Here is a 15,062-nt window from a genome sequence, read left to right as displayed (position 1 = left end):
AATACAGACAGATGAAAATAAAATAAAGTATAGTAAAATTAATTAAAATCTATTGTTTATTCGTTATTTTTACAAATTATAAATATGTAATATTCAAATATTTATTGAGTGAAATTGAAATCTTACTAAAATATTTTAAGTACTTCTACATTTATAAAAGTGTTTTATCTTTCCTTTGTAGATTGCGCAGGAACTTATCGATTTTATGCATGCTTTTCATGCCTTTCCCCCAATGCGTTTTGGTGTGTGTCTGCCTTCCCTGTGCTCAGCAGACGATTTAACGAAAATCGCTAATACAGGTAAAGCAAGCAATTCAAATACCTCATCGTTCAAGATTTAATTGGATCTTTTAATAAAATACTAACATAATAAAGTTTGGTAACAAATAACTACTTACAACATCACGCGAATAAACATGTTCAGATATCGATTAAATAATTAATATATTTAATAAAAAAATAATTAATTGGTTTATAACCTTCTCCGTCGAACATACTTTATAAACAAACAGCAGAAGTCTTCGTGAGATATGAATAACCTTACTGCCACCTATCGAAAAAGTATGAAAAGTTTTCTAATTTAAATTAGTATAATAAATAAATAATACTTATTGTATGTAATAATTTCGTGATTAATGAATTTAAGATTCTTATATTCCAGTCCTGACCTTAATATAAATTAGTATTTTAAATTAATTAACAAAAATAACCTAGAATATTGTTTTTATAATTATTTTTCTCAAATACAGTATTATTATATTGAAAAAATTAAGGAAAGTAACGTGTTGTCAGAAATTAAGAAGAATTACAAAATAAAACGAGAAAAACTTTTTAAGGTAAAAACAATAATAATTAAAATAATTTTAAACAAGTGTTCAAAATATTAATAGAGAACTCAGACGAAAAGAAAGTGTCCCATAGATTATGTAGGTAGAAAAAATAGAGATTTTTTACTTCAGGAGTGGCGGCTTCATGTTTTAGAGTAGATGGTTAAAGCTAGAATTCAAGATTAAGTCGATATTAATTTGATACTTTTTAGAGGTCAACATGGCTTTGTTAACGGGAGGTCATACCTTAGCAATTTACTCTGTTTCTATAATAGAATAACTGTGGAGATGAAAAAATGCAATGCCTACGCTATGTTGGATTTTGCAAACGTATTTGACAGGATGCCACGAAATCTGAAAGTAAATGGGAGCAAATAAGGATAGATATGGAATTGGTGAGATGGATCGGTATGTGATCGTCAGATATCTCTGAGTTGTGTATAATATAGTAGAATCAAAGATTAAGAAGCGACCATTGCTGGGTCGCAAGGCTCTGTAATTGGATTGAAACCGTAGATAATTTAATGAGTGATATTCAGTTGTTTGTTGCTGATGACAAGGAAAATAGACCAAACGAGTTGCCATTAGAAGATATAAAGAAGGTAAATGAAGATGATCTAGGCCCAGAGATTTTGAAGACAGAAATAGAAATGGCCATTAAGGAACTAAAATGTGGCAAGGAGGCAGAAGAAATAGATAAAATACCTGCAGAATTCCTGAAACAACTTCAGAAGGAAGGAACTGAAGAAATAACCAATATAATAAATTTAATTTATAACAAAGGAGAACTACCAAAGATTTTATGACCTTAATATTTATACCTATACCAAAGAAAAGTAATGCAGTGAACTGCAAGGATTTTAAAACAATAAGCCTCATTTCCCATACATCAAAAATACTCATGAGAATCTTAACACGAAGAATTGCATCTAAAGTGGAAGAATTTCTTGGAGAAGATCAGTTTGGTTTCAGGAAGGGTACGGGAACAAGAGATGCGATTGGACTGTTAAGAATAGAAAGTGAAAGAAGTCTGGAAGTGAATAAAGAAGTTAACATCTGTTATATAGATTTTGAGAAAGCTTTTGACTTTGTAAAATGGAATAAGATGGTGGAATTAATGGAAAAGATTGGTATAGATTGGAAAGACAGAAGGCTAATTATCTCACTATATATGGGACAAACTGCCATCGTGAGAGACATATATGGTACAACAGAACCAGGTATCATTGTGCGAGGAGTAAGACAAGGCTGTTCTCTGTCACCAATTTTGTTCAACATGTACTTTGAAGCAATGTTAAAAGAAGCACTGGAGAATTCGGAAGATGGAATAAAGATTGGAGGTAGGCAGATATTTGCAATAAGATACGCAGATGACAAGGCATTACTATCAAACACTGAAACAGGACTACAACATCTGTTGAACAGATTACTGGAATCCTGTATCAATTATGGAATTAAAATTAACATCAGAAAAATAAAGGTGATGAAAATAGCAAGGAAAGAGGCAAAGATGGATATCAGAATAAATGGGGAAAAATTGAATCAAGTAAAGACATTTAAATATCTAGGAAGTGTTATTAGCAGTGGTGGAAGATGTGAAAGTGACATAAAAGCAAGAATAGTGATGGGAAGAGATGCCTTTAATAGAAAATAGAATTTATTCGGAAGTAAAATGGACAGAAACCTAAAGAAAAGCTAATAAAATGTTATGTGTGGAGTGTTTCTCTCTCTATGCATCTTAAACTTGGACATTGAAGAAAGAAGAAATTAAGATTTTGGAAAGTTTTGAGATGCGGATTTGGAGAAGGATGGAAAAAATCAAATGGACAGATAAAATAACTAATGAAGAGGTCTTAAAAAGAGTAGAAGAAGAAAGGAGTCTGTTAAAGAGGATAGAAAGAAGAAAGGGGAAACTGGATCGGACATATTCTGAGAGGGAATGGAATCATCAGAGATGCCATCTAAGGAAAGATAGACGGGAAAAGACCAGATGAAGAGTAAGGAAAACAATGCTAGATGACATGCTCAATGAAGACAGGTGCACAACCGTGAAAGAGAAGGCTCAGAAAAGAAGAGAGTGGAAGGAAAGTTTCAGCTAATAAAAAAAAGAACCTGCTCAATTGCAGAATACTAAAGAAAGAAGAAGTTGCTGATGATGATGCTAAGTTAAAGTGGGCAACAGTAATGAAATAGATCCTTCAGTGTGATTTGAATAAGTTGATATTCTGGGAATATTATAATGTGTTTATTTCAGTGTATTCATGAAAATGTAGAGTTATGCTTTTTATATTGAAAAAGATTCAGCCTGTATATAATTTTGATAGGGTTTCACTTCTGGAAATTGATGAGGCCAGGGATTTGATGGGTCTGGGTTGACAAGGAACTTAATTTCAGAGGCCATTATTGCAAATATTGGCAAAACGATACAGCAGATCACGTGGATGCTTACAACTAGGACTAATAACAAACTCATTAAAATCTCTCTTTATAAGCTTGATAAGTCGGATCTGGATTGCTGTGCTTAAATTTGGTCTCCTGGGCCTCTCGGCGATGAAGAAGTGGTTGAAAGAATTTATACGTGGGTGACGAAATTGGTTTCATGTTTGTGGAATTCTTCGTATATAAGTTGTATACGAAATGCATAAATTGTTAAGAAGGATTTCTAGAATGATATAGCGAAAAATGTCAATATATGGCAGGACGGGAAAGAACAAGAAGTTATCATCGGAAGTCGATTAAAAGTGTAGTTAGCAGGAACGTGAGGTTCAAATGTTCTGCTACCAGGGTGGAATGTGTGGAATGGATGTAGCTTGAGATGGTTAGTAGTGTTTCACTATTATTATTATTATTATTATTATTATTGTTATATATTATTATTTTCACAGAGTATGCCATCCTCCATCTGTGGATCCCAAAGTTCAAAACATTATTATTAATATTATTAACCATTATACGGGACAGAACAAGATGTAATATTTTGCTACCAGGTTAGAATGTGTAGAATGGATGTATGAGGGAGTTAGTAGTGGTTTTGTCTGGAAATCAGTTAACGAGATATATTATAAGCATTGATAGGCATGGTATGATAGGTGTATTGGGAATAATGGTTGGTGTGGACCTCCCGCTATGCTATGACTCTTAGACTCCATGAAAATAATGGTTAATAATATTAATAATAATGTTTTGAACTTTGGGACTCACAGATGGAAGATGGCATACTTTGTGGAAATAATATAATAATAAGCTAATGCCTTTTATTCCCTTATAGGGAGTAGGCGAGGCATTGTAATCCTATTTAGCTTATTTTGGAAGACTGAGTTGGCCGTTCAATCTGAACCAGTAGCCAATCAGAGATAGCTAGCCCATGACTATCAATAATTGTAGGAGACAACCGATGAAGAGACTGGCAAACAAGTGCCGCGATCTTTTGGTACCTAACTCTAACAGGATGTGTTTCTGTCTGAAATAATGTGGGTTCTATGGTCGATTTTCTTACGTTTATGGGATGAAAAACCTGAGTTTCTGGGAGAAAAAACTTTCTTGCTCATGCCAGAGATCGACTATCTCTGGAACTAGCTGAAGAAAGGCTTAGAAAAAGTTCCTCCAGTTGGCCACTAGACTTGAACTATAAATCTATCTTTGGGTGGCCTAGTGCAGAGGATGCAAGTGCCACTTGTGGAATTATTATTATTATTATTATTATTATTATTATTATTATTATTATTATTATTATTATTATTATTATTATATACCAAAAAGTGATACCAAAAAATGAAACTATGAATATAATTTGAGAATTACTCGAACTGCAGATGAAAATAAAAATGTTAATGACAAAATGCTGGAAAAAAAATTATGTATATTTATCTAAAAAAAAAATTATTCCACAACCAATATCGTTAATATGAAAAAATATCTCTCTCTCTCTCTTAGCACACTAAATAAATAATTGTAAATATGTATGGAAAAATGGAAAATACATTATTAGTTATTATTATTTATGTATTTAAATAAGATATTCAATTAACATTAAATACTGACCATTTGTTGAACAAAAATGTAACAGTAATACTTCAATTGTATATTTGTAAATATTTTGTATATATGAAGAGGATAATAAACTTTGTTAAAAAAATTATTATTATTATTATTATTATTATTATTATTATTATTATTATACAGTGTTTCCATGGAGTCCAGAGGCATACCAGAAGATGAAGAAGAGGTTTGGAATCTTGGGTTGATGGTGAATAGAAATCTGGAATTCCATTGACATATTGCAAAGCTGGTAAACACTTAGAGGATTGTTACATTTGCAAATATTATCGTTGATCAGCAGAGATAAAGTGGTTCTGTTTTGTGAGACTCTTATTTGAGCACATATGGACTATTGTACTCAGATCTGGTCATGGGGATAAAGTGACTTTGGAGATGGTGCAAAGTTGTTTAACAAAAAAGATATCAAGACTGTGTAATGTTAAATATGAGAATAGGCTGATGGTATGTAATCCGATAAAAGACAAAAGATGAAGGAGTGATATTACTGAAAACTATAAGCTATCAAGAGGAAATTAGCAGATGGATATATTCTGTCATTTGAAATATGAGAGACATATTTCAAATGACAGAACAAGTGAAAGGGTTAAAGAGTGCCATCCCTGTGAGTTGCTGCAGGATTAAGGGATTGGAGAATGATGGGTGGTGAGTTTCACGCTTACGCTTGAATAATTTGTGGATGCTAAAAGTGTGAATGAATTTAAAATTATCATTACAAACGTGTTGCAAGCAGATTGGGCCTTTCATAATGAGACACTTCTTATGTAATATTTAATAAAGTAATATTATTTTTGATATGAAACTCCACGGGAATAGTACAATAACAACATCACCCTACATTATTACATTACATCAGTCTGGGGGGACTTTTGGCCTTAAGCACCACATGTCGCCACTGGGTACGGTCCTCTGCCACTGTCCGCCACGGTCTGGTCTCCAGCCCGACAGCCTGCAGGTCTTCCTTCTCCTGATCCACCCATCTCCTTCTCGGTCTCCATGGCGACCTCCATGATCGGGGTCGGGTCTCCCACACTTGTCTCACAGTCCTTTCGGGTCCCATACGGTAAAGGTGCCCCAGCCACTGAAGACGCCGGGCTCGCAGCTCCATCAAGACGTCTGTCGAATTGTATAAAGCGTGTATGGCAGCATTGGACCGCCTCCTCCAGGCTCCGTCTTCCATGACCCTTCCATATATACGTCGTAGCATCTTGTTCTCGAATACTCTCAGGTGATCGGCTTGTCGCACCGTGAGAGTCCACGCTTCAGCATCGTAGAGGAGAACAGGCCTGATCAAAGTCTTGTAGAGACCCACCTTTGTAGTCCGAGACAGCAAGCGCGAAGCGAACAGGGGACGCACCTGATAATAGGCCACAATCGCAGCATTTACCCGACTCCGGACATCAGCCTCAACTTTGTTGTCTTCAGTCACGAAAGAACTCAAGTAAATAAGTACCTTCACCCTCTCAAACTGTGCAGCTCCCTCTGGATCTTGAGCAGCATGGCGTCTCATAAAAAGGTATTTTGTCTACTCGGCGTTTATCTTCAGACCAACTTCCTCTGCAGATTCCTCAATAGCAGTAATCAATGCCACTGCGTCGTCCCGTTGATGCGCCATGACTTTCAGGTCGTCCGCGTAGCCAAGAATCCTAACTTGCACCCCATGTGGACTCCACTTGCCACTTGCTGTGTGTTTCTAATTTCTTTTTCCAACACTAGATTGAAGAGAATCGGAGAAAGCCCATCACCCTGCTTCACACCGGTCTGTACTTGAAACGGGTCCGACAGACCTTCTGCTTTCACTCTTGCTCTCGAACCAGCTACGCACACCTGCACCATTTTTCCGAGTTTTCGAGGAATTCCCAGCTCTTCTAACACCTGATATATTTTTGGACGTATTATTGAGTCATAGGCTTTAGAAAAGTCTATGAAAATATTATGAACTTCCCGGTTATATTCCCAACACTTTTCAAAAACTTGGCGCAGCATGAAGAGTTGGTCTATTGTATAATGATTCCTCCTGAAGCCTGTCTGCTGGTCACCAAGGCACTCTTCTGCATATGGTGTGAGGCGCATTAGTATGATGTTAGACAGCACCTTGTAGCCAGTCGACAGCAGTGAGATGCCCCTATAGTTGCCGCAATGTGCCTTATCTCCTTTCTTATATACTGGAGTGATCAGTGACTCATTCCACTCCTCCGGAAGCCGTTCTTCTAGCCAGATCATCAAGATGAGCCGGTGCAGCTGCTCCAGCAGGACGTCCCCACCATTCTTAAGGAGCTCCGCCGGTATGCAGTCCACTCCTGGAGCCTTATTATTTTTCAGAATGCGGATAGCACGAATAATCTCACTAAATGTCGGCTGTTCAATAAATGGTTCAGCAGTTTGATAAGGAGTATAATCCTCCGATATTGACTGACATTCAGCAAGCTCGCGAAATATCTACGCCACCGAGCGAGAGCATCTTTTGAGTTTGTTAATAGATTTCCACTCTCATCTCTTATGGTTTCCGCTTGTGTCTGACCACCTCGCATGGCTTTGATCGTCTGGTACATCTCCCGTCCATTATTCGGCACCCTATTTCTCTCTCTATACTAGCCACTTTCTCATTAAGATACTTCCGCTTTTCCCTGCGTAGACATGTATTCGCCACTCTTCTCACCCTCTCATATGCAGCTTTCTTCCTGCTATCCGGTATTCAATAGTGCTTCCCTTCGTTTCGCTACAGCTTCTTCACACTCTCTATTAAATCATGCTTTTCTCTTCTTCTTTCTCTTTCCCACAGTTCTCGAGGCAGCTAACGCGACCGTATTTTTGATGGTGTCCCACATCCCATCCGGATCATCTTCCTCCTGTAAATCCCAAAACGATTCTGCAACTCTAACTGGAAAGCCCGCTTGCCTTCCGCTGTTTTCAACTTGTCCAGGTTCCACGCCGATAGTATGGTAGGACACGCGGGCTTTTGAACGGCAATTCTATGCCTAAAATCGTAGGCTACCAGACAGTGGTCGCTATCTCCATCTGCTCCTTTAAAACATCTCACATCCGAGATGGAGCTGTGGTGACGTCGATACACTAGTACATGGTCTATTTGGTTAGCTGTTCTACCGTCCGGCGATCTCCAGGTCTGCTTGTGGGCGTCTTTATGCGCAAACATAGTGCTCTTTACAAAGCATCCCGTAGCGGCGGCAAAACTCGCAACTCGAATCCCGTTATCATTGCACTCCTCATGTAGGCTCTCACTACCCACGAAAGGGCGCCACACACGCTCTCTCCTCAGTTTCGCGTTGAAATCTCCCACTACTAGCTTGACGTCATAGGATGGTAGATTAGCACAAGTACGCTCAAGCACTTCGTATAAACAATCTTTAGCTTCCTCCGAGCTCTCTTCAATAGGCGCATAACAGTTCACAATAGACACATTTTGAAAACGTCCTTTAACTCTAATAGTAACTAATAGTACACAGCCGATTGTTTACAAGTTTAAAATCTAAAATATTACACAGAAATGTATCACTAACTAAAAACGCAGTTCTGAGTACTTTTCGTCCTCTGTCGTCACCACTATAGTATAGCGTGTACCCCTGATTGTGGGTTGAACCATGTCCAGGCCATCGCACCTCTTGTACAGCACAAAGTCCAATTTTATACTGTCGTAAGACATTCGTCACATTAAAAAGAGCTCCTTCTTTCACTAAACTACGTATCTTCAAGGTCCCAAAACGATTAATAATCATAGTCGCAAAGGCTTCCGAATTCCGAGGCTTCTGTGGTGCTTGTTTCGTAACCAACAGGGTTTTTACAGGAGAGGTGGTTGGCCCCTCGCTAACCCTCCCCTTATATTAGGATTTTTTAACTAAATTGATCATCGTAGTACTAGCGACAGAAATCCTTAAGCAGTTGCATACAACGTACAGACACCTAAAGTACTGTAATAAGCTTCTACTCAAATTAGGCTTAGTTGCTCGTACATTGACTACCACTAGTTTCATAAAATATACTCACTAAAAACCAATAGACAATTTACACAAACCTATATGCAATGTGCTCAACCTAAACATCATCATTTTAAAAGAAATACTCCTCAACAAAAATATTTCACTAAAACGCGTAAACCACTTTATCCACCTTAATCAACTACCAGCCACACGGCACAGCGCCACAACATTTATCTATAATGCTAGAATGACAAAAGAATCTATACTGTTATACCTAAGGCAAGTATTAGTCTCTTTCTTGCAGCCAAATACATTTTTCTCACTCGGAATTTTAACCCAGCAACTCAGAAAAATAGATCATAGGAGTCACACAGTTTCAGACACATACGAATTATGATTTACGATAACGAGATGGCAGCAGTTGTCTGCCATCTCGTTCAGTCTTTCCCTATTTCTCCAATGATTTAAAATCATTGATAGCCATAAACTCAGTTCTTGACGGCTTATAAGATAGGAACAATTTTTCTACAGTTGTGGAGAAGATTCCTAAAAGTGAATTACAGCTAAATAAGCACCTTCTGCTTCCTACCTCATTTATCTACAAAAATATCGATACGAGATTCAAGTCATAGTTAGCCATCATTAAGTTATATCGAAATGTATTAAGACTTATGAATATTAACTTAATAATATGAATTACAGCTTCGGTACAACATTGACTCAATGATTTTCCAAGGTGCTTACAGGACCACTTTCTTCTAATGTCTCATTTATGTAATTACAAATATTACTAAATATTATGAAGCATACTTATGTACAGCATATCGAATTGCTAATGAAATAGAGAATTTCTCAATGCGTTGTATAACAATTATTCTATGCCTTTAACAAAATTAGACTATTATTAATTAGTCATCAATGTATTTAATAAAAAGTAAATAATTCACTAAAATAAATGAAATTACTCATTGCATTCATTTATCATAAAGCAATATAAGCAATATTGCAATATTGCTTATATTGCAATATCGATACCTTTTTCCACTGTTGAAACAAAATCATTATTTATTATTTATTACTAGTATTTATTAGTTATTAAGCCATAGTAATGAAAATGATGAGATGTTCAGATTTTGTGGTTTTGAATGAATAAGATGCTGTCCTTAAGATAGGGATGTTAATGATCACAGACAATCTTGATGTACAGAAACATCAGTGGTGATAAAGAAATATCAAATAAGTGACATGACTGGTCGGTGTTAAAATGAAAATGAAGGAAGAAATACCAATGCGAGATCTTATAAATATTTTAGAAAGGATGGAAGTTTGTGAACTGATGTTCTAAAAAAGTCAACAAATTAAAGTAACTGGTAAAAAAGCCTAAAGTATTCATCATATTCAATGAGTCAAGTCCCGTTTAACTTATATAAAATAAAATTAAATAAAATATTTAAGACCTTTATGATTCACCAAATGGAGTAAATGGCACTTTTTAACCCTACTTTTGAAATACGGTAAGCTAGACTCTGCCCAAGTCAACCTTGTTGCTGACGATGATTTCAAAGGCATTAAAGCAAGAGTGGCAGACAGTTACCGCCATTACGCGATTCCTAACCCTAATATTCATACTGTTGTCTGAAATAGTATGCGACCTACGGTCAATTCTGAATTTCGAGATAAAAAAAAGAACAGCTTCCTCTACAGGAAAAGCACACATCTGCAGAAAAGATCATTTAACTCGGGGACTAGCAAAGATCCTAGAAACCGTTCCACTAGTCGACGATCAAAGTCAAAGTTGTTCTTTCTTGTGGCTGGCTAGAGTTTTGAAACAATGGCACGTAAACACTTCTTTTTATTTATAAAATGCAAAATACTTCGATGGATCAATTCTATTCTAAGGAAGATAATTAGAAAAGCAAGACAGTTGCAGTTAATAGTTCATAAAAATAAAATTAATTTTTTGTCTATTTACATCTGAATATATTTATATTTTTTACTTACTTTCTTCACATATATCCACTTGACAATCATTCTGTCTATTTCTATAGCTGTGGAATCGATTTTTATGAAAGCCAAAGTTTTGAGATGTCAAGTAGAAGAGCAAATTCAAGTTGAGCCAATACACATTGCAATTTTGTAAGTCGTTTCGCCGATACTTAAGTAATCGCGTTTATTTTCTAAAAGATACTGATAATTGTGTAATTCTGCCTCGCCAAAGTAATTGTCACAATGATTTTATAAAGTATATTTAAAGGCTATATAAATATTATTTTATTTTCTAAATCTTTCTAGTTATTAATATTTTTTTTTCTTTAATTATTCTAGGGTAGTGATGTCTATTATACTAGTCCTAATTGTAGTAGGTACAGCATGTGACCTTGTACACCAGAGGTCGGTGCAACCTAAGAGTTCTGGTAAGTGTAATTTTTTAATGACCTGCAATATATTTATTAAAAGATGATAGTGAGGCCATCTAGGGATGAATTTTAAAACTACTGATTGATATTGAAAAGAAAAAAAAAGGTTCTTAAATATTATTATTATAATTATCTTCTTCTTCCTAACATGGATTTTAGGCCAGGTGGCCTGTTCCGGTTTCATGCCATCTCTTTCTTGGTCTTCTGATTTTTCTTTTTCCACTTATTTTGTATCTGTATAATATTTTTGGTAGTCTGCTGTTTGTCCATTCGATTTAAACGTTCTATCCATTTTTGTTTATACTGTCTTATGTAGTAATTAATGCTTTATATTCAGGGATTGTAAAATTTCTTCATTTGTTTTATGGTCCCACTTGGTATATATGAGCTGTTTTTCTGAGAAATTTCATTCTGCTGTTTGAATTAGTTTTTCATCTTTCCTTTTTATGATCCATGTTTCGCTTCCGCATAGTAGAGTTGGTTTTGACAAGACATTATATAGTCTGATTCTAGTGTGTTTTTGTACTAGGGATGGCATAAATGTATTATTTATTATGCCATTTACTTTGAAAGAGTTTGTTATTTTAGTATCTGTGTCTTTTTCTTCTTCATATGATAAATCACATCCCAAGTATTTGAAAGTATTTACGTGTTCTAATATTTTATTATCTATCACTATTTTAGTTCTTATTTGGTTTACTCCTTTGATTGCCATTATTTTTGTTTTTATTTAGATATTGTCATGTTATATTGTTTTGAGATATCATTTAATGATTTTAATGATCTTTGTAAATCATCTTCTGATGTAGCTAATACTATTTGATCATCCGCAAAGAGTAGTGTATCTATCTTCATTTTTGGGGTTATTTGTATACCAAATGGGTTAACTGTTTCCAGATTGTTATAGCTTTATTTGTATATATATTGAAAAGCAGAGGTGAGTACATCCTTGTCGTACTCCTCTTGATATATCTTTCCATTCTGAGATGTATTCTAATTTAACTGCTATTTTATTTCCTGTATATATTTCTTGAATGGATTGTAAAAGTTGGTTTGGTATGTTTAAATCGGTTAATATTTTAAATAATTTTTGTCTACTAATTTTGTCAAAGGCTTTTTTCATAATCAATAAAGACCACGTGTGTTTCTTTTTGAAATTCCCTTCTCTTTTATTTAATTCTATTAATAATTGTAGAGTAAAAATTGGATCTATGCAGGATTGGCCTTTCCCGAAACCGTTTTGTTCTTCAAAAGTTAGAAGTTTTTCCGGACATCCAAACCATATTAAAATTTTTCAGAAGTCTTCCATTAAATTTTTCACCTGCATTTTTGTATTTCTATATTTATGTTGTATTTTCCTGGTATTTCTTCTTTTTCATTTTCTTTAATGTATTTTCTCGTTCTAACATTGTGATATTTTCTGTTAGGTCATTCTTTGTCTTATAAAATTTTAATTCATTGTTCTCATCTGTCCAGAGATTTTGGAAATAGGTCAGCCATTTTTCTAAATCTATTGTTTGTATTTTTATCTTTATTTTGTTTCTTTATTCATGTATTTTATTACTTTATAGGTTTTGGCTTGTGGCTTAAATATATTTTTTTCTAGTTCTGTTACGAAATTGTTCCATTTCTCTCTATGTTTTTCCTTACTTCTCCTTTTGCAATTCTACTATTTCTTTTATACTCTAATTCTGGTAATTGTCTTTTTTTTTTTGTTTTTATTATAATTTCCATTTCTTTGTTCCAGTCTCGTATTCCTCTTTTTCTAATCCATTTGCGTTTTATTCCTAAGCTTTCTGTTGCTACTTTTGTGAGAATTTGTTTCAAATTTCCCATTCCTATTGATTCATGTGTGGTTTCTGTTTTTAAGTTTGTGCATTTTTGATATTGTTGTCTAACTTCAGGATCCTATAATGAAGAAATTTTGTAACTCGGTTGATAAGAATTTTCAATTTTATGTGTTTTTAGCCACTTTGGTTTAAATCTAATTTTTGCTGATACCATATAATGATCAGAGTTTAATTCAAAACCTATATGCTCCTAAGTTTAAAATTAATTCCACTAATTTAAAATTAGATATAATGTAGTCAATTAGTGATTTGCATCCTCTGGCTGACCAAGTATTTTTATGTATTTCCTTGTGTTTAAACACCGAATTCGTTATTCTCATATTGTTATAAATGGGCAAAATCTCGAAATCTGTGACCATTTTGATTACATGTATCTTTGCCAAATTTACCTGTTTGTTTTGTATTTTTTGTTTCCTATTCAGGCATTTAAATCTCCTGCTAGTAGTAAATAGTCAGTTTTGATTGTTTTATCTATGGCATTCTGTAATTCTTTATAAAATTATGCTTCTTAATATCTTGAGTCTAATTTCTATTAGTCTTTCGTTCAAATATTTATAATATACAATATTGTTCTTTAGAGATATATGTGGCATAATAATTATACCTGTTTTTGCTCTTTCATCTTTTTTTACCCCACTGTAGATTTGTACGTAGTTTGTTTCTTTTCTTTTCTACTTTTTTTGTTTCTATTACTATACATATCTTTATGTTAGCTTGGTTTAGTTGTTTATCAAGTTTCTCTTCTTTGTATGCGATGCTTCTCACATTTCCATGTTGCAATCTTCTTTATGTGTTCATTTTTCCAACCCCCCCCCCGGTATTTTCCCAGATAATCCGTACTGTTTTTGTTTGGATGAGACTTGAAAGTACAGTTGACCCTTGAAGAAGGTTTGAACAGCGCAGATCTACTTCTACCAGATTTTTTTAAAAAAATAAATATATTCGAAATTTTTTTAAAGATTTCAACAAATTAAAAAAACTCGCAGATGAACCGTGTAACTTAAAAATATCGGAAAAATTAAAAAAAAAAATTAGGTATGTCATGAATGCATCAAACATATGTAGACACTAGTCTATTTTATCATTTAATACCATACAATATATACTCAAATCTATTATAAAAAAGTTGAATTTTATAAAAACTTATGCGCACTTACAAACACTCACAGACGTACATGGCCATTTGCAGTCGAGAGAAATATAAACAAACGTAAAAATGCAGTGTTAACTCATAACTGCATTAAATTAACTGTTATTATTTAAATAGTTAAATTTATTTAATTAATTAGAATAAAAGAATAAAATAAAGGCTACCATAAAGTAATCATATTGCTGCTTCTTCCTTATATCTGTAAATAATTACGACTTTCTTTTATTATTATTATTATTATTATTATTATTATTATTATTATTATTATTATTATTATTATTAAGAGAGACCTCCAGGGAGTCAGAGACTCATCAAGGGAGACCACATACTACACTCACCAGCTATCATTATTATACTTGAATTCATTCATAGTGCTTTCACTCACAGCATCCAATGGCAATCCATTCCAATCACGCACCACCCTCTGAGAGAAAACTCTAGCCCTCACACCCTTCTTGGCGGCCTTCATTCTCAGCTTCCAAAGATGTCCTCTCGTCCTTTCCCCACCCTCCATAAATCGAAAAATTCCACCTATTGAAATCCTATATGACCCTTTCAGAAGTTTGTAAGTCTCAATCATATCACCCCTTCTTTCTCATGTTTGCTAGTGACTGCAGTCTACAAATTCTCAATCTGTCTTCATACTCAGCATTCCACAATCCTGATATCATTTTTAACACTCTCCTTTGTATTCTCTCCAATTTATCAGAATCACAACAGAAAGCAGGAGACCAGACCTGCGCACAATAGTCCAAGTGAGGTCTCATCAAGGCCTTGTAAATTTGCAAAATAATATCCTTATCTTTACATGTGAACGTTCGTTTCAAC

At 34.4% G+C, this 15,062-nt stretch overlaps 1 protein-coding gene across 1 annotated transcript in view; it reads left to right on the top strand.

The window, feature by feature from the left end:
- Positions 1-266: 266 nt before the first annotated feature.
- LOC150095079 (nose resistant to fluoxetine protein 6-like) overlaps positions 267-15,062 on the top strand; it is a 43,016-nt gene continuing 28,220 nt past the window's right edge. Inside the window, exons 1-3 of the mRNA XM_090411189.1 lie at positions 267-299; positions 10,866-10,953; positions 11,143-11,231. Of these exons, the coding sequence (XP_090267315.1) occupies positions 10,883-10,953; positions 11,143-11,231 (160 nt within the window). The 5' untranslated portion in view covers positions 267-299; positions 10,866-10,882. The remainder of the gene's footprint in view (positions 300-10,865; positions 10,954-11,142; positions 11,232-15,062) is intronic.

Source organism: Typopeltis vanoorti, chromosome 21 (assembly GCF_054136105.1).
Source record: "Typopeltis vanoorti isolate ZY-2024b chromosome 21, IOZ_Tvanoo_1.0, whole genome shotgun sequence".
NCBI classification, from domain to species: Eukaryota; Metazoa; Arthropoda; class Arachnida; order Uropygi; family Thelyphonidae; genus Typopeltis; species Typopeltis vanoorti.
The sequence above is the reverse complement of the archived record's forward strand: the minus strand, read 5'-3'. Positions and strand labels throughout refer to the sequence as shown.